The 18,566-nt window shown below is 43.3% G+C and overlaps 4 protein-coding genes across 6 annotated transcripts; 2 read left to right on the top strand and 2 right to left on the bottom strand.

Annotated features, from left to right (window-relative positions):
• Positions 1 to 209: 209 nt before the first annotated feature.
• On the bottom strand, positions 210 to 4,467 carry tsr3 (TSR3 ribosome maturation factor). Its single transcript, XM_054767003.1, has 6 exons — positions 4,053 to 4,467; positions 3,664 to 3,877; positions 2,119 to 2,312; positions 1,872 to 2,039; positions 509 to 563; positions 210 to 383 (listed from the first exon to the last, which is right to left on the bottom strand). The coding sequence occupies exons 1-6, from the start codon at positions 4,171 to 4,173 to the stop codon at positions 224 to 226; spliced, it is 912 nt and encodes a 303-aa protein (XP_054622978.1). The 5' UTR covers positions 4,174 to 4,467; the 3' UTR covers positions 210 to 223.
• gnptg (N-acetylglucosamine-1-phosphate transferase subunit gamma) lies at positions 4,189 to 7,192 on the top strand. 2 transcript variants are annotated; one of them, XM_054767005.1, is made up of 11 exons: positions 4,189 to 4,614; positions 4,686 to 4,740; positions 4,820 to 4,887; positions 4,968 to 5,022; positions 5,098 to 5,175; positions 5,249 to 5,342; positions 5,420 to 5,534; positions 5,613 to 5,695; positions 6,610 to 6,738; positions 6,851 to 6,932; positions 7,008 to 7,192. In XM_054767005.1, the coding sequence occupies exons 1-11, from the start codon at positions 4,548 to 4,550 to the stop codon at positions 7,082 to 7,084; spliced, it is 903 nt and encodes a 300-aa protein (XP_054622980.1). In that variant the 5' UTR covers positions 4,189 to 4,547; the 3' UTR covers positions 7,085 to 7,192. The 2 variants fall into 2 exon arrangements, with proteins under 2 accessions (XP_054622980.1, XP_054622979.1); XM_054767004.1 differs by having other exon boundaries at positions 4,216 to 4,614; positions 5,092 to 5,175; positions 7,008 to 7,189.
• LOC129176704 (uncharacterized protein C7orf50 homolog) lies at positions 6,257 to 17,812 on the bottom strand. 2 transcript variants are annotated; one of them, XM_054767007.1, is made up of 6 exons: positions 17,742 to 17,812; positions 17,441 to 17,542; positions 17,219 to 17,332; positions 10,361 to 10,554; positions 9,519 to 9,600; positions 6,257 to 7,518 (listed from the first exon to the last, which is right to left on the bottom strand). In XM_054767007.1, exons 2-6 carry the CDS (start codon positions 17,525 to 17,527, stop codon positions 7,345 to 7,347), a joined length of 651 nt encoding a protein of 216 aa, XP_054622982.1. In that variant the 5' UTR covers positions 17,528 to 17,542; positions 17,742 to 17,812; the 3' UTR covers positions 6,257 to 7,344. The 2 variants fall into 2 exon arrangements, with proteins under 2 accessions (XP_054622982.1, XP_054622981.1); XM_054767006.1 differs by having other exon boundaries at positions 6,261 to 7,518; positions 17,405 to 17,542.
• On the top strand, positions 10,983 to 18,455 carry LOC129176701 (uncharacterized). The gene is made up of 2 exons (XM_054767002.1): positions 10,983 to 11,244; positions 15,025 to 18,455. Exons 1-2 carry the CDS (start codon positions 11,242 to 11,244, stop codon positions 16,051 to 16,053), a joined length of 1,032 nt encoding a protein of 343 aa, XP_054622977.1. The 5' UTR covers positions 10,983 to 11,241; the 3' UTR covers positions 16,054 to 18,455.
• Positions 18,456 to 18,566: the final 111 nt, after the last annotated feature.

Genomic DNA, 18,566 nt, shown 5'->3' with positions numbered 1-18,566 from the left:
GATGCACTCCCATATTTAAGTGGACAAACATTCGCTCTGCGTACAAAACATAGTTTAATCAAACATTTTTTCTGAATACACACAAAATGACACCCCATATTTAAATATTTCATCTTATTTAACATAAATTCGTGTTTACGGCTTTATTTACCATAATGATTACAAGCTGTGTAGAAAATGGATGGGTGGATATCCAGCCATTCAGTTTTAAATAAAATAAGTTTTATTGTGACGACTTTGCTGCCGCTGCTACTTCCTCTTCGATGTGTGAGACATGTTCAGACTCATCGTTGTTTTTTTCATCTGCTGCTTCGTCATCCTCATCCTCCTCTGATGTGTCAGCATCCTCGCTAGAATCCTCCTCCTCCTCCTCCTCAAGTAGCCTGGATACAAAAAATATTTTAAACAAAGATGTTTTTATATTACAGTATAGTGGACCATGGTCAATAGTCATCATATGTTGCTGTCATACAAGTTATTGTATTTATATGAAATGCAACACGCTCACCTATGACGTCTGTTGAGATTCATACATTCTACCCCCGAGTTCACATCAAATGGATCTGTAGACAAGGATTTTGATGTGCTTTACTTAAAAACCAAAACAACAAAAGTTCATGTGCTTTCCTATGCCATTAAAAGAGCTATTTTTTATTGACCCATATATGAGACAGACACATAGAATTATTGTACAAATAAGGTGCGTAATGCTAATACTAGTACTAATGTACCCTATTCACCCAAGTATAAGACTCTTATATTTGGAATCAACAGATTTATACAAAACAACAGGTGGCGCCAAACTTCTTCTCCCCAAGCGAGCTTTTCTTCCTGTCACTAACACACCAGTGACCTGGAGAGACGCAGCCTTGGAACAAAGACCCGCTCAGGAAAAAAGTGTCTCAAAGGTTGTTAGGAAGTTAGAGAACAATAGAGACAGAGCCATCAAGCAACCGTTGAGCAGCTGAAACTTTTTGTTTTTCAAAATCGTAATCTATCGCTTGTTATTTCACTAATATTGAAGACGTTTTTTTTTTTTTTAAACAAGCCTTGAAAAAAAGGGGTGTCTTACATTAAACGTCGTCTTACATTCAGATCAAGTATACAGTGGATCCTGACACATTCATGATTCATCATTTATGTCACCGCAAATTCACAGATGCTACTTGCTACATCGCGGTTGAAACGTTGCTCCCTCACGCTTTCACAGTTATTCAATAATTAATAAATGATCACGGTTTCGTGGTTGACTATGGCCTATTATCAGTCAAAAAACATTGAAAGACAAGTTATATGTTGTATTCTGGTCACTAGGCGTCAGTAATGTTTAATTAATGAGACATTAGCTTACATTACATTACCTTAACACTGCATGGAGTCAGCCATGGCATGTCTGACATGATAGAGTGAAAAAGAGTTCTCCTCCCATTCCGTATGGAAGTAGTAAGTTTGGCTTCTTACGTTGTCCTTCCCCACTCCCCAAAGTTGGGACACTTTAAGTTCAGAATAACTACATTGGAGAGGCTAACTAGATAGCGCCATAGTATGCTATGTTTAAAGCGGCAGCCGTCTCTTGTGTCCCTGCAGTGATCCCGTAGCCTGCGCAATGTGGTGTAAACGAAGAATATGAGTGTAAAGGTGACTGTAGGGGCCTTGGAGGGGGAGTGAGCCGTGTGTCAAAAATAGACGTTGTTATGGGCGTCTCAATTTCTTGTAAATTTTCATCTTTCGTTGGTGGTCCGGGAAGTAACCCCTACGAAAAGCCATGATCAACTGTATAGTATGACAAGTTGAGTTTGGTTTACAAAGACAAAGCAACAAAAATATAAAGGAAACATTGCATATATAATATGGGCTAGCCCATTTTTTACCAAATTCCTCCTCGTCAGATTTAGACGTGAGAAAGTCCTTTTCTACAGCCAGCAGCTCATCCTCTGACAGGCATGCAGCATAGCGTTCCAGCAGATCTTTATTAAGCTCCAGGAACACGGTGCCCCACTTGAATTTCTTCAACAAAAGCACGGCCAGCTCTTCAAAACCTTCCAAATGAAACGTGAGTGTATGTAAATATGATCAATTTTAGAGTTACAAAATGACTGGAGTGTGCCTCCGTCTTACCTACAATACAAAAAGCGGCAGCGAAAGCCTCAACACAAGATAATTTGCAAGGCTTCCCGTAATTGACAGGATTTGCGGCGACAAGGTATGGCAGTAAGCGCGGATGACTTCCAATCATCTTATTGAATGGCGTCTCCTCCAGTTTGGCCCAGGAGCAATCAATCACTGCTAGTCCATTCTGGGCCACAATCTCCCTGAGAGACACATTTAATTCAGTTTATATCTCCAAACAAAGAGTTCACTAAAACAGATGATAGACATTTGGATTTTACTCAATATCAAACACACAAACATCAGATATAGTGTCGGTCAAAAAGTCAAAAGACACACTGTCTCATTCAATAGCAAGGGCAAGTGTGTTCAAACGTATGACTGGGACTGTAAATAGTAAATCAATGTCAAGGGTGGACTTCAATACGTCCTAGCGGTGGTACCAAATAAATAAAATACGCCTCTAAAGTCGCACAGAAACTTGGGTTAACAAACTCTGGTGGGCTTTGCCTTTTCATGTTTTTTTTGGGTGTGAAATGGAATGGGGCGGAAAATTAAACTTAGAAAATGCTACATGTAATAAATGTCTCATTAACATCCTGACGTCCGAGTACAATATTGATAAAGCAACAATAAGTCAACATCAATAACAAATGAACAGACTGCACACCACAAAGTGAGCTGTGCAGTCTTAATGATGCACACAATCTATTGTTTTTAAGTTTGATTATGCTGCTGTTAGCTTCTTCTCTACACTTGGAGGGCAGATCAGAATGCCAATCCCACCTGCAAAGAATTTCCATCCAAGCCACACTGACAGTAAGCCAAACTTAGCTAAAAGAATATCAACAAACGTACCCAAAAGCGAACGTAGCTGTCGCCACACGTGCATTGCAGCACACACACTCGCGCACACGCATGCGTTCACAGCCACAAAGAACAGTCGGACATCTACACAACATAAAACTTCCAGGTCGCAACAATATCATACTTGCCTATGGAGAGGAGTTTATTACAGCCTCATACAAAATAAACAATAATGATTATGTAGTGACCGAAAAGCTATGTGCAATGTCAAGAATTGTCTATTGTCCGTTTGTGAAGCTTGGAACGGCTGAGTGCTTGTGTGTGTGTGAGGCTCTGCTTGTGTGAAGACAGCTACAGCAGTTTGCTGGTATTCTTCTATGTGCATTTGCTGATATTGTTTTGCTGTGGTTGCATATTAAAGCAAATAGGGATTTGGTATCGGAATCAGCAGATATCCAAATTCAGGTATTGGATCGGATTGGAAGTGAGAAAATGTGAAACGTGCAGCCCTATTGTTTTTACACTTTTGTCATGGTCACAGTTTGACTCTGGAACAGATTGTTTCTACTTCCATTATTTTATATGGGAAAATTTGTTCCAGGATTTAAACAAACTGACAAATGATTTTGTTTGACCTTCAGTGTTCCCTTGTAGTTGTTTTCATTCTATTATTCAATGCAAATATATCATTTGCGCACGTTTTCTAACAAAGCAGTCAATTTATACTGTAGTTGCATACATACATACCTGTCAGCTGGTGTCACATACTTTGTGCCCATTGGACTCAATACGAGTCCATTAAATCTCTGATTGAGACGTAGGTTGCGTACAAAGCCCTTGCGGACCAGCTTTCTGCCTGTGCAACGTTTAGGATCACAATGTCCCAGCTCCCACATGGCAAGGGGACAAGGCAATTTGATTTGGGGCCTCTCTGCTCCCTCTTCCTCTAGGTGAAAACTTGCTGTAAAACAGTAAGAAAAAGCAGAACCTAACGGTATAACAATGGTGTATTAGTATTACTTCCCACTTAGGGGAGGTTTTAATTTTAGGTGCATTGGCACAGGTTTCATTGCGTTTCTCTCAACCCAAATATTACGGCACAAATCGACTGAAATGGTGTGCGTGTGTGTGTTTACCTTCAAATGCAGAATGCATTTCTTCTGTGAAGGCCTCTAATGATTTCCCCTTCATCTTGTGTCGTTTATCTTTTCCTTTATTATCGGAACGCACAAACTTGCCCTGCTTCTTTCGTCCCATTCCTTCAACCGACACTCCGATTAATAGCCACAAAAGTTGAAGATTGTCAAAAATAACACATGCTAACTGCTGCTAGCCAGCAACCACGACTGACATTAACATGTTTTGAGAAACATTGTGAGTATTTCAGCCTTGCTTGTACGCTTTTGTAAGTTAGGTTAACTTATCCCAATAAACACACCAACCCCGACAGCTTTTGAAATATTCCCAACTTCAATTTTTGATACTGCGATAAAAGGACGACGTGCGAACCTGGAGATACAACGCGCATGCTCAGAAAATATTTTTGTCACGTGATTCCTCCACCCGGAAGACAGTTGTATTTTAACAGAAAGTGATCGACAATGTTCACATTTTAACCACTGAAATCAACGATGTACAGTTTGTTTTATTGGCTATATCACGTAATATCGGTCTCCACTGTGTGCCTGTGCCTTTTCGGTAAGTAATTTCTTGAGATACATCTGTCTAGACGAGCCACATTTCAGCTAATTTCCTCTGTTTTTGCACAGGAAACAATGGACTCGCCGGTAAAATGAAGATAGTTGAGGCGCCAAACACATTTGGGTTCGTAAAGTTAAAAGCAGCAACAGTGTTGTGTTTATACAACGGTCATCCTATCCTGACAGTTGCGTCTCTCTTAAAGGATTAACAATAATATTTTGGCTCAGGGAAACAGACTACAGGCTAAAGTGTACCCATCCCCAGTGTCTGGTAATATCATTTTATATAACAAGAATGTATTCTATCCTGGCTGTATTTTTGTTGTTCTTAATCATCTTATCAATGGATAGGACCTGCACACCTTTATCGTTTGGCTGGGAAGTGTTTCAGTCTTACTGAATCAGTGTGAGTATTGTATATCATGGTACATATATTAGATATAGCTCTGTGTAAAATGTACTTAATGCATTTCAGGTATAGATATGAGTTCTGCCCTTTTCACAACATCACCCAACATGAACAGTCATTCAGATGGAATGCCTACAGTGGAATCCTGGGGTAAGATGCCAACAGATACTAGTGTGGATGTTTGCCGATGACTCATATTCTAAACTTTGTGGTTTCCCAACAGGATCTGGCAGGAGTGGGAAATAGCAAATAATACGTTTACAGGCATGTGGATGAGAGACGGAGACACTTGTGGCACCAGAAACAGAGAAGCAAAGGTGAGCGAGTGTTTAAAGTGCAACGCGCTTATAAATCAGTTTAAACTGAGTGCTTTTTGTGTCTTTTTTTTCTGCAGGTCATATTTGTGTGCAGCACCCAAAGCAAGCTTGCTCAGGTCTCAGAGCCCAGCACATGCGTGTACTCACTAACATTTGAGACGCCACTTGTTTGCCATCCACATTCTCTTTTAGGTAAGATGAAAGGAAGTTGTCATAGTAGCCAAAGGTATACTTACTTACACTAAGTCTACGTTGTGTGCTATTTTCAAGTGTACCCCACCCTGAGTGAGAAGCTGCAAAAGGAATGGGATGATGCAGAACAGGCTCGTTATGACGGCCTTCTGACTGAGCAAGTAAGTCTAATAGGGCCGCCCCTGGACAAATTGCCCATAACTGAATTACTATATGATCGACAGGGGCGCCGGCAGGAATTCTGGGCCCCATGAAAAAATTTTTTATTGGTCCCCTGCCTGGGCCTTTAACTGACCCATGAATAGCTATTTGAACCTGAATTTAGTTAGATGCATGTTTTGGAGTAATGCGATTACATGGGGAATAAACATTTTCAATAAATTATTTTTAGTTCAGAATGAATTAACAGAATAAACAAAAAAGCACGATTGTAGCGCCAGCTCTTTGCCTTAAAGGGATAGTTCGGACTTTCACATGTTATTGTACGACATCCCCATCAGCAGTGTGCTACATCAATAGTGACTTTTTTTCATCACATACACAAGAATGGAGAGGCGACAGTGCGCAGGGATGCGGCGGGATACAAATATAACGGCAAGCGATTTGTGAGGTCTGATTCTTTTGAGGAGGTATTTTTATTATGCAAATGTATTACTCTTTTGAATGCATATTGTTTTGAGAAGCCAAACTCTTTCCTTAAATGACCCAGAAACTAAGTAGAAATACATTCGTCACGGAAATCTGACCAGAACTGGACTTGTGGGACCAATTTGGGGTGTGTGGGGTTAAGTCACTGTTGGTGTAGTACAACACTGGTGGGGATGTCATACTACTTCATGTCAAAAAATCCAAACGATCCCTTTTAAAAGGCAGCAGTTGTACCATTACACCACCAGGGACTGACAGGTGAGTATGTGAATTCTATTTTATTCTTATTCTTTTCTCTCCTGCCTTGGGCTGACTTGGTGCTCTATGCCTCACGACAGCGACATGCCCCCTTGCACAGAATGTGGATCGCCCACGGATCTGTCGGAAGAGTGTTTAACCTTAATGCAATGCCACGTGTTCTTTGCAGGGATATGAAAACCTCCTGAGAGTTATATTTGAGGATGCCGGGTTCCTGAAGACTCAAAAAGTAAAAGTGAAGCTACCTGAAGCTGCAGTTGAATCAGAAACACACAACTCTTTACAGAAATGTAATGAGGTATGCACGGTTTTAACACATTTTCCATATAAATCTACAAAAAAATGATATTTTGTGACTGTACATGTTATATCTTAATACCATTCAGCATGTAAGAACATACCTTTTACAGGATTTTCAAAAACAGCAAGAAGAGATTGAGAGACTGCGAGCCCTCCTCACGCATCACAATATTCCTTTTCATACACAACCAGGTTAATCCATCACCCTTACAAAACAATCTGAGTGTAGACATTTGTGTGTAATATTATATTTTTGTTTTGTGACAGATGAGTTAAAAGGTGCTAGGACCACAACTATGGTGCAACATTTACGAGGGGACACTGGCCTTGCAGATCCCCGCTGAAAGTCTTTTCTGGGAGTTCTCTCGTTTATTTACAAAATGTTCCAGTAAAACACCTTGTAATTTATTAAAAAGTCACCTTTGTGCATCAAAAGGCTCAATTTCCTTCCTTTAGAATGCTGGCATGAAATGAGTCCAAAGCACACTAATACTGTAATACATTAAATATGTATTAACTAATATTGGCAGTGAAATCATTGGTAAAATAAAGATACAAAAAAGTCCAAGCCTCAGAGCAAATAAGGACAATATCAGTTGCAGCGTCAAGAGAGCATCTGGATAACTTCTCTGGCTCTCTGCGCCCTCTGGTGGACATTGGGATCCTCCTGTCCTGATTCTTGAACCAGCTCTAGGGCCTTCTTCACTGTTGTGTCTCTTGCTCCTCCACGGAGGCCTTCTATGTACTGCAGCAGCACGGTGAACCTATCATCTGGAACCTAAAAACATATTTTTAACAATAATGCTTTTATGTATGTAAAAATGCGTTTTCATACATTACCCTCATAAATCACACAAATGCCACAAATTATTCACAATTAGTTATACAATTCATTTCATTATTTTCACTGTTTATGTCACTAATTTGCTCATTCACTTGTTGCACGTTTTCTAACAATTTCTAATCTTCTATTAGTATAACTCTAGGATCAGCAGTAATAGATGTTTAGTAAAAACGTGAGGCCAAGTAGAAGTTAAACTAAAAAGCACTTCCTGTTGCATAGCAGATTGGCAGGGTGTTTCCTGTCTGACACACATACATTAGAGCAGTGCTTCTCAAATAGTGGGGCGGTGAACTGTCGGGGGGTGGGCATGAGATGCAGGGACTACATTAGTACCTCACATAACGTAAACCTCCTTTTACGTAAATTCCGTAAATTTTTGCATTGTATTAAGGAAGAAATTTCATAAAATGTAAAGCGTCAAGTCGGTGCAAGTTTTTTTTTTTTTTAAATCAACTTTATTAATGCCTCAAGTCGGTGCAAGTTCAGACTAACACTTGGCGACGCCTTCTGACGCTTCATGCTCTCATTGGCTGATTTTCGGGGCACTGCCTCCGCTCTCATCTCATTGGCTGATTTTCGGGGCACCGCCTCCACTCTCATCTCATTGGCTGATTATCAGGGCACCACCTCCGCTCTCATCTCATTGACTGATTATCGGGGCACCGCCTACGCTCTCATCTCATTGGCTGATTACCGGGGCACCGCCTACGCTCTTATCTCATTGGCTGATTATCGGGGCACCGCCTACGCTCTCATCTCATTGGCTGAGTTGTACAGCACGTACGTGAGCTTGTGTGAGAGACAGGCTTGTCCCTTCAACCTCCTTCCTCTTCGTAGTCCCCCTGAAACTAACTTAAACAATTAAGTTAAATTACAAATTAAAATTTTGCACACAGCATTATCGTGTAGTGCGTGTATGTTTGTCTGAGACCAGCTGACTCAGACTCTTTGAGTGGCGTTTCGACTCAGGCTAGTCCTCCTCCTTCTTCCTGCCTCCACTTGCGCTCCTGATCAAGACATCTCGTGAACGGTACGATTGTTTTTGTTTTTCAGTTTTATTCATTTACAGTAATCTTATTTATTACCTTATTTTATATTGGAATGTTACTGTACTATGTTTATGCTAACGTTTTCTTATATTTTCCCACCATTTTTGGTTGACTTTGAATATTTTGAAGTACCAAAGGGGTGAGTTTGGGAAGATCTTGGAACAGATTAGGCTATTTACATGTATTTTATGCTTCATATAAGATAAAAACCTTATAACAAAGGTTCTGGGAGCTTATTATTTACATTGTAGGGGCGTCTACTGTACTTTCAATGTTAGCCAACATCTACAAATTTATCGTACTCAATATTTGACTCTTGAATATGCTTGTATGCTTCACAGCTCTCCATGTTGTTGGATTTTCCTGGTTTCAGTTTCGAGTTCAGGCTGTATAGGACAGATATCAGTTTTTCAATAGTATTTTAAATTGGTGGGGCATGAAAGCATTTCTGTCCCCCACCACTGCGCTAGAGTAATGTATCCAAAAATAGAAAAAAAAAAACCTCTGATAAGCTTTTCAGCTAGATGGATTAATTTCAAAATTGGCAAGTGTAACATGCATGGATTTCACACTAACAGCGCAATCAACATTTTAAAGTGCGTAGAGATGGATAAAGCTGCTGGATAGTGACCGCTCATGATACTTCAAATGCCAGCTTGTAGTTATTTAGATGCACCAGGAGTTTGCAGCCAGACACAGCTGTTAATACCTGTTAATACCCAAGTTTTTTGACCGGGCGCTAATTAGAAATCCTGGTGGTTATTTGGCTACGTTATTATTTGGAGTGTTTCACTTTAAGAAGTATTAGAAACGTATTAAATGAGAGTATTAGCGAGTGCTAACCTCCAGCATCAGGTGCTGTCATCACGTGTGTGATGCATTTACCTGGTCAGAGTCAAACATGTGCTGCAGTAACCACGTCTGCCGTATCTTCTGGAACCTCCAATCTGCACGACTGTCAGCCCAGCTGCAAAGACAGAAATGGATCATGTGTTGTTTTAGAGAGTGGGACACAATGAAAAGTATAGCTAATAATATATACAACCTCTGATACAATTGTTGGTACAGTTCCATGTTTTCACTTCCGATCCAATCCCGATACCCGATTTCCGATATCTACAGATGGCGATACAATGCCAATACCACAGGTCTGTTTGCTTTAATATGCAGCCGCGCCAAAAGGATATCAGAGAACGTAGCAGTCGCTACACATGCAGCCACACACACACACACACACACACACACACACACACAAGTGCTCATAACACGTTCACGGCTTCTCAGACAGTTGGACAACACAGAACTTTTAACATTGCACAAATTGTAACTTCCGGGTTGCTGCATTGTCGTTATTGTTGATTTTATATGAGGCTGTAATAAACTGCCCTCTATAGGCAAGTATGATATTGTCGCGACCCGTAAGTTTTTGTGTTTTGTGTAGATGTCCGACTGTTTTGTGTGTCTGTGAAAGCATCATGCGGCGTGCTTGTGTGGCACGAGTAAAGACGTATGCAGTGCATGTGTGGGGACAGTTTAGTTTGCTGATATTGTTCTAGCTACATTTGCTAACCACATTAAAGCACAGACGTCCCCATCCCCATTTAAACCCTCCGTAATGGGCTCTAGCAGCCTTGCCTGTCTTGTAAGTGTAGCTTTACTCTGGGGCTGTGGTTTCTTTGTGCGGAAACGGAGGATGTCATTTCATGGAAGTCAAATAAGTCACTTACCAGGTAAGGTAATCCAAGGCCTGCTTGGCTGCGGTCGGCCCAGCAGACGCTTCAGTCTTTGGTAAGGTAATCTTGTCTCCTTTCAGCAGCTTCTTCTCTTTTTTCAAGATCTTCTTAATCTTCCTCTCCAAGACCCGCCTCTCCTCTGGACTCAAGTCCTCATCTCCCTCTGGATCACTGGGTGGAACTGAAATCTATCAAAGCAAAGCCAAGCAAAGGCAGAAGTGATGTAAAAATGATAATTAAACTTCATATATTATTTATGTCATTGGGTGCACTGGTAGACAATTTCAGCAAATAGTGTACTTGTAAATCAGCATAATGTTCCTCAACAGCCAGCAATAATAATATATACATTTAAGCAGGCACTAAGCTAAAAGGCACTTCCTGTTTCATTGCAGCTGAGACTGTTTCCGATATTTGCGGCCTCACATATTTTTAGTTTGCATTTAATATAGTCTGCTGCATTCTGAGCACACTCTTTGCTAATCTTGTGGAAAAAAATGCCAGCCGCAGTGCAATAGCAATGGCATTCATCACAGCCCTCTTTAAGAAGTCAATTTGATCCTCTAGGGAGGCTAAACAAGGGAGCCAGTATGTGGTCTGATTTAACGGTCTTCAGTCTGCAAGGTGAAGAGTGGAAAAAAAAAAAAAAAAAAGGGAGGGGCGGAAAATGTTCTGATCACATGGCCACGAAGTCATTCTGCAAGTATGCTGGCGGGATGCTACCCACAGAAATAAAAACGGCTTTCTGAACTGTGAGCATCCATGCTATGGGCGAGTAGTCATCTTTTTGTCAGTGCGCTTGGCTTTCACTCAACCAGCAGCAGCCGTCGAGCTGGGAGAGACAAACAGGAGACCAGCAAGTGACGACAACAAAAATGGTAAGTGGAAACATGTGTTATCGCGCTGAGACGGCAGTTCTTCCACGGAAGGCAAAGCAAAAGTGCCCTGAAGAGATGCAAGACTAAGGAAATAAACGTCCATATTTGGGATACAAGTACACATATATCCAACACCATCAAGCTGAGGCAGATTATCTAGAGTGGATACAGACACAGAATTTTCCCCTTTTAAAATACTTTTTTCTGGTGTTAAAAACCCCCCAAAAAACAACAAACAAGAGCAACATAAGTCATTATGTGATAAGCTTAAATAGGAAAGATAGTGTTTTTTTAATTAAATGAACAATTAATGATGTGTTGACTTTTCATATAAACTGTATTTAAAATGTAAATACTTTTTTGTTTTTGACCCAATTTGTATTTTTCAAATAACAGATTTTCTACCATACAAAAAAAAGGCACATTTGTCTCAAATTTTGTTCCCAAATCATAAAACAACTCTACTTCCTCCCCTCCGTGAATCACCACCTTACCGTGGTGGAGGGGTTTGTGTGCCCGAGTGATCCTAGGAGCTATGTTGTCTGGGGCTATATGCCCCTGGTAGGGTCTCCCAAGGCAAACAGGTCCTGGGTGACGGGCCAGACCAAGAGTGATTCAGAAGACCTTTATGAAGAAACACACGAGGAGAGACCGCACCTCGCCCAGACGTGGGATAACGGGGCCTCACCCTGGAGCCAGGCCTGGGGGAGGAGCTCGCAGGCGAGCGCCTGGTGGTCGGGCCCGGCCGGGCTCAGCCCAAACAAGCCACACGGGATCTCCCCCCCGTAGACCCACCACCTGCGGGGGCAAGCATAAGGGTCCAGTGCATTGCACTTTGGGCGGGGGTCGAGGGCGGGCGCTTGAGCGACCTGGTCTTCGGCGGCCAAATCTGGTTCTTGGGACATGGAATGTCACTTCTCTGGCGGGGAAGGATCCCGAACTTGTGAGAGAGGTTGAGACATTCCGACTAGATATAGTCAGACTCACCTTGACCCACAGTTTGGGTTCTGTATCCAAACTCCTCGAGAGGGGCTGGACCTTGTTCTACTCTGGAGTTGCTGCTGGGGAGGCGGCGAGCTGGTGTGGGCTTATTAATAGCCCCCCGGCTCGGTGCCTCTGTGTTGAAGTCATTCCCGGTCAACGAGAGGGTCATTTCCCTACGCCTTCGAGTTGGGGAAAGGGTCCTGACTGTGGTTTGTGCATACGCGCCGAACGGCAGTTCAGAGTACCCAGCCTTCTTGGAGTCCATCAGAGGGGTGCTGGAGAGCATCCAACTGGTGACTCCGTCGTTTTGCTGGGAGACTTCAATGCCCATGCGGGCAATGACAGTGTGACCTGGAGGGGCATGATTGGGAGGAACGGCCTCCCCGATCTGAATCTGTGCGGTGTGATGTTGTTGGACTTCTGTGCGAACCACAGTTTGTCCATCACAAACACCATGTTTGAACATATGTCCACAAGTGCACTTGGCACCAGGACACCCTAGGCCGCAGGTCTATGATTAATTTTGTAGTCGTATCATCAGACCTGCGTCCGCATGTTCTGGACAAATGGGTAAAGAGAGGGGCTGAGCTGTCAACTGAGCACCACCTGGTGATGAGTTGGATTAGATGGCGGGGGAGGATGCCGGACAGACCCGGGAGACCCAAACGTGTAGTGAGGGTGTGCTGGAAATGTTTGGCAGAGTCTCCTGTTCGTCGAGTCTTCAGCTCTCACCTCCGGCAAATCTTGGCCTGCATCCCGGGGGACGACGAGGATATTGAGTCCGAATGGGCTCTATTCCGTGCCTCCATTGCTGAGGCAGCCAATCGGAGCTGCGGCCACAAGGTGGTCGGTGCCAGTCGTGGCGGCAAGCCGAACCCGATGGTGGACACCAGAGGTCAGGGCTGCCGTCAAGCTGAAGAAGGAGCATGGATGGCTTGTGGGACTCCTGAAGCAGCTGATAGATACCGGCAGGCCAAGCGGCATGCGGCTTCAGCGGTGGTCGAGGCAAAAACTCGGGTGTGGGAGGAGTTCGGTGAGGCCATGGAACACGACTTTCGGTTGGCCTCAAAGAGGTTCTGGCAAACCGTCCGACGCCTCAGAAAGCGGAAGCAGTGCCCGGTCCACAGTGTTTACAGTGGGAACGGGGGACTGCGGCGGAAGGAATACTTAGAGGCCCTTCTCAATCCCACTGACATACCTTCCATGGAGGAAGCAGAGGTTGAGGACACAAACGCGGACAGTTCCATCACCGTGGCTGAGGTATCTGGGGTAGTCAAAATGCTCCCCAGTAAAAAGCTCTGGGGGTGGACGAGTTTCGCCCTGAATTCCTCAAGGCTCTGGATGTTGAGGGACTGTCTTGGCTGACATGGTCTCTTCAACATTGCGTCGAAGTCGGGAACAGTACCTCTGGATTGGCAGACTGGGGTGGTGGAGGGTGACCGGAGGGTGTGTTCCAACTATAGGGGGATCACACTTCTCAGCCTCCCTGGGAAAGTCTATTCCAGGGTGCTGGAGAAGAGGGTACGACCCTTAGTCAAACCTCGGCTACAGGAGGTGCAATGTGGTTTTCGTCCTGGTCGCGGAACACTGGACCAGCGCTACACCCTTGCAAGGGTACATGGGAGTTTGCCCAACCGGTCTACATGTGCTTTGTGGACCTGGAAAAGGCATTCGACTGTGTCCCTCACGGTGTCCTGTGGGGGGTGCTCCGGGAGTATGGGAGTGGCGTGCCTTCTACAACCGGAGCACGAGCCTGGTTTACATTGCCAGCAGTAAGTCAAGCCTGTTTCCGGTGAACGTTGCCTCCGCCAAGGCTGCCCTTTGTCACCGATTCTGTTCATAATTTTCATGGACAGAATTTCTAGGCACAGCCAAGGTGTCGAGGGAGTCCAGTTCGGGGGGCTTAGGATCTCATCTCTGCTATTTGCGGACGATGTGGTCCTGATGGCCTCATTGGGCTGTGACCTGCAGCGTTTACTGGGACGGTTTGCATCTGAGTGTGAAGCTTCTGGGATGAGACTCAGCACCTCCAAATCTGAGGCCATGGTTCTCAGTCGGAAAAGGGTGGATTTCTCCCTCCGGGTTGGGAATGAGGTCCTGCCCCAGGTGGAGGAGTTCAAGTATCTCGAGGTCTTGTTCACGAGTGAGGGAAGGTTGGAGCGTGAGGTCGACAGGCGGATCGGCGCAGTGTCTGCAGTAATGCGGTCGCTGTACCGGACCGTCGTGGCAAAGCTCTCAATTTACCGTTCGATCTATGTTCCCACCCTCACCTATGGTCGTGAGCTTTGGGTCATGACCGAAAGAACGAGATCGCGGATACAAGCAGCTGAAATGAGTTTTCTTCGTAGGGTAGAGGAGGAAAATGGAATGGAACTCTACTTCCTGATTCCAATATAGTTCATGGAACTGGCAGGGGAGACATGAAAATACCTCAATCAACACTCCAGCCATCCATCTTCTATGCCGTTTATCCTCACTAGTCGCGGGTATGATGGAGCCTATCCCAGCTGACTTCGGGCGAGGTACACCCTGGACTCGTCGCCAGCCAATGGCAGGGCACATATAGACAAACAACTGTTCACACTCACATTCATACCTATGGACAGTTTAGAGTCACCAATTAACCTAACATGTATGTTTTTGGAATGTGGGAGGAAACCGGAGTACCCGGAGAAAAGCCATGCCAAACCCAAGCCAGCAGGCCCTCTATTAGGGACAAGATAACTAGGGTTATCTTCTCGTATTGTGGTCAATACGCTATGACTTATCATTGGCCATATTTTCCATTTTTTCCAGTCAAATGAGAGCACCACACCATGGCTGTCCAACAGCTCAGCCCTCGCTGTCAACGCATGCACAGTGTCGCCAACAGTTGTGCTGGAGCTGACTGCGACCAGTGACATCATCTCCACAGCCAACCGTGTGTACGATTTCTGTGCCACCGTGGGCTTTGTCGCAGGCTGCTTCCTGCTCTACAGCTTTGTGCAAACTTACAGAGCACAGAGGCGTCTGGCCTGGCTCAACCGCCTGCTGTGGTCCTTCTGTGGCTTTCAGCTGCTACTGCTCTCTCTCTCCATCGTGGTGGACACACCTCCCAGCCTGAAGACCAGCATTTTGGGCTGCGCCGCACTCTCCTTTACCATCAACACTACCTACCTCTGCGGCCTGTTTGTTTTAGTGCTGATGGCTTATGTTCTAGCCCTCGATCCGCCGTCCAACGCCCTACTGAGGAGGCCTGGTGTCTGTGTGGCTCTGGTGGGCCTGACCTCTGCTCTGACCTCCCTGCTGCTGGCGGCCATCCGAGGACCCAAAGACGAACTTTACCAGGAGACGGAGTGCTTTATGGATCCAGTCCAAGCTGGCGTTTCCTATGCTTTAGCTAAGTTATGCCTATCTTTTCTCCTTCCTTACATTCTTAAATTGGGACTTGTGATTTGTGGCTGTGTGCGGCAAAGCAAATCAAATGGCCGATTTCTCTCCGGTTCCGAAGAGGGTCCGGTGTTCCTGGGGGTGACAGCAGTGTCGCTACTCTGCCAGCTTTTCTACACAGTGTCGCTGGTGAGAGGAGCACAGCTGCAAGCGGACAGCGAGCTGAGCCATAGGGAGCGCGCGTTTGTGAGCGTGGCCGAGCTGGTCTTCTTTTCTGCGAGCAGCGCCAACCTGATTCTCGTGCTGTTCACGCATAAGCCGAGCCGAGAGAGGATAGGTGGACTGTTCAGGCAGCTGACAGACTGCTGCACGTGTCCTATGCACACTCAGGCCAACAGAAACATCATCACGCCGCACATCGAGATCACAGACACCCTGCAGGACATCGAGTTATAGAGCTCACTCTTCCATGACGACTGAACTACTTCTGAAGAATCTCAGACAAATTCTGATAGAACCTTAGCAGCAACAACTGCAATCAAGCGTTTGTGATAACTTGCAATGAGTCTCTTACAGCGCTGTGGAGGAATTACTGTCAAGAAAACGCTTGATTGCAGTTGTTGCTGCTAAGGGTGGCCCAACCAGTTTTTAGGTTTAGGGGACCATCACTTTTTCACACAGGGCCATGTAGGTTTGTTTTTTTTCCATCCATCCATTTTCTATGCCGCTTAGCTGACTTTGAGCGAGTGGTGGGACTGGTCGCCAGCCAATGGCAGGGCACATATAGACAAATCATTCACACTCACATTCATACCTATGGACAATTTAGAGTCTCCAATTAACCTAACATGCATGTTTTTGGAATGTGGGAGGAAACCGGAGTTCCTGGAGAAAACCCACGCATGAATGCAAACTACACACAGAGATGCCCAAGTGGAGATTCTAACCCAGGTCTTCCCGATGTCATGACTGTGTGGCCAACAGGCTAACCACTCGGCAACTGTGCGGCTTTTTTTTCTCCTCCCTTAGTTTCATTTAAAAACTGCATTTTGTGTTCAGTTGTGTTGTCATTGACTAATATTAATTTTGTTTGATGATCTGAAACATCTAAGTGTGACAAACAAAAAATAAAACAGGAGGGAGGCTTTTTTACACCACTGTATATTATATATACATACACACACACACGCCTCTCAATACATTTGAATATTGTGTAAAAGTTGTTTTGACTTCAGGAGTTCATTTCAGACAAAGAGACCAATTCAAGTCTCGGCAAGTTTGTACACAGTTTTTTTTTTTTAATTGGAGTGCAGACCACTAGTTTGCAAATTTTTAACTTTTTTGACAATTTGTCACATTTGATAAGATACTGAATTTGGCATTAGCTATACGATATAATTATCAAAATTATGAATAAATTAAGAAACGCATTCTACCAATATTTCAGTAGGCGAGTAGTGAAACTATGGTTTCACTATTTGAATTGAACTACTGAAATAAATATATACTTTGCACCTGTATCTGTGTATACACATTTTTTTTACAACACACAATCATATCCCACAGCTGTACAAATGATATTTACATAGTTTGTGGTCAACAGTTTAACTCTAAGTCTTACCTGATTTGTCGTTTCTGTTTGCTGTGTTTTTTGTTTCTTCTTGTGTTTCTTTTCTTTCTTCTTTTGTTTTTCCTCCATTCCAGTGTTGTCATCTGGAATTGAAATTGGATCCACCTGGACAAGAAAAAAAGTTGTGTCAGAAACGTACTAGGCAATGAAGAAGTAGAAGCAGACCGTTCTACTCACCTCTACTTCCATCTTTTTCCTTTTGGCTCTACTTACTTTATTTCCTTGCACACAAACGTCATTGTCAGCTGGAGGCAACGCCTTCCTCTTTGGAGGCTTCTGTTGTGATTTGTCTTTAGCCATGAGGTATTTTAAGTCCTATCAGAAACAGAGGTACAAAACTAATTTGCCGTTGAAATATGATTTGCTATATTAGTAATGCGAACAATGCCAATGATCTGAATTAAACAGAAACAACATATTTGCAGCAATGTTGTACTTTTTTAAGGTCGTGGATATGAACGTTAAAATCAAACAAAGATGTCTTATCTGTTAAGTTCTTGTTCAAGTACTTTACCTGCACAAAATACAGTCGAAAAGCACACGCTGTCTTGCATACAGGTCAAACCGGAAGTGATTGCTCCGTCTTCTTCTTTTAGTTCAATGGCGGGTTGCAACCATGACTTGAAAAGGTGCATACTGACACCTACTGTACCAGAGTATGCATATCTTATTTTATATTAATTCAGATAATGAGAGGAAAATACTAATGCCACTACTACTAATAATATTAATATAAGACTATAAAATATAAGACTATAAAAAATATTCTAATAATTATCTATATTCTACTATACAGTCCTCTGTCCGTCAATTAATTGCCTTTACTTCACCTTTACCAGCGGGTATATTTATAATATGAATCCTTCCAATCCCTACTTTAGAAATGCTATAGTTCATTGATGGTACATAGATTCCCATCCCCACCTTCCCTTCTTCACTTTTTGATCCATCTGTATAAATATCTAAATAACAGTAATATTTGTTTCTTATATATTGACTCGTTTTAGGTCCTTTTTCACCATCTCCCCACTTACTTTTTTAACTCTATTATATCTATATCTACCTCAGGTTTAGGACATAACCAGATAGAAACATTACTTATGGGTGTAGAAGCGATAATATATATATATATATATTGTTTAGTTTGTATTTCTTTATTTTATCTTTAATTATCCATCCAAAACTATCACTTTTAGTTGTATTATACTCTCAACATTCCTGAATCATATTCTTGGCCAAATTTCCATGACTTCATCCCTTAAGACTACTCCAGTAAGGAGTGGGGAGCACATTAACAATCACTGATGTGTATATATATATATACAGTATATATATATAT

The sequence above is a fragment of the Dunckerocampus dactyliophorus genome, chromosome 2 (genome assembly GCF_027744805.1).
Source record: "Dunckerocampus dactyliophorus isolate RoL2022-P2 chromosome 2, RoL_Ddac_1.1, whole genome shotgun sequence".
Classification (NCBI taxonomy): Eukaryota; Metazoa; Chordata; class Actinopteri; order Syngnathiformes; family Syngnathidae; genus Dunckerocampus; species Dunckerocampus dactyliophorus.
Note: the sequence above shows the minus strand (reverse complement) of the source record. Positions and strands in the feature narration are given on the sequence as shown.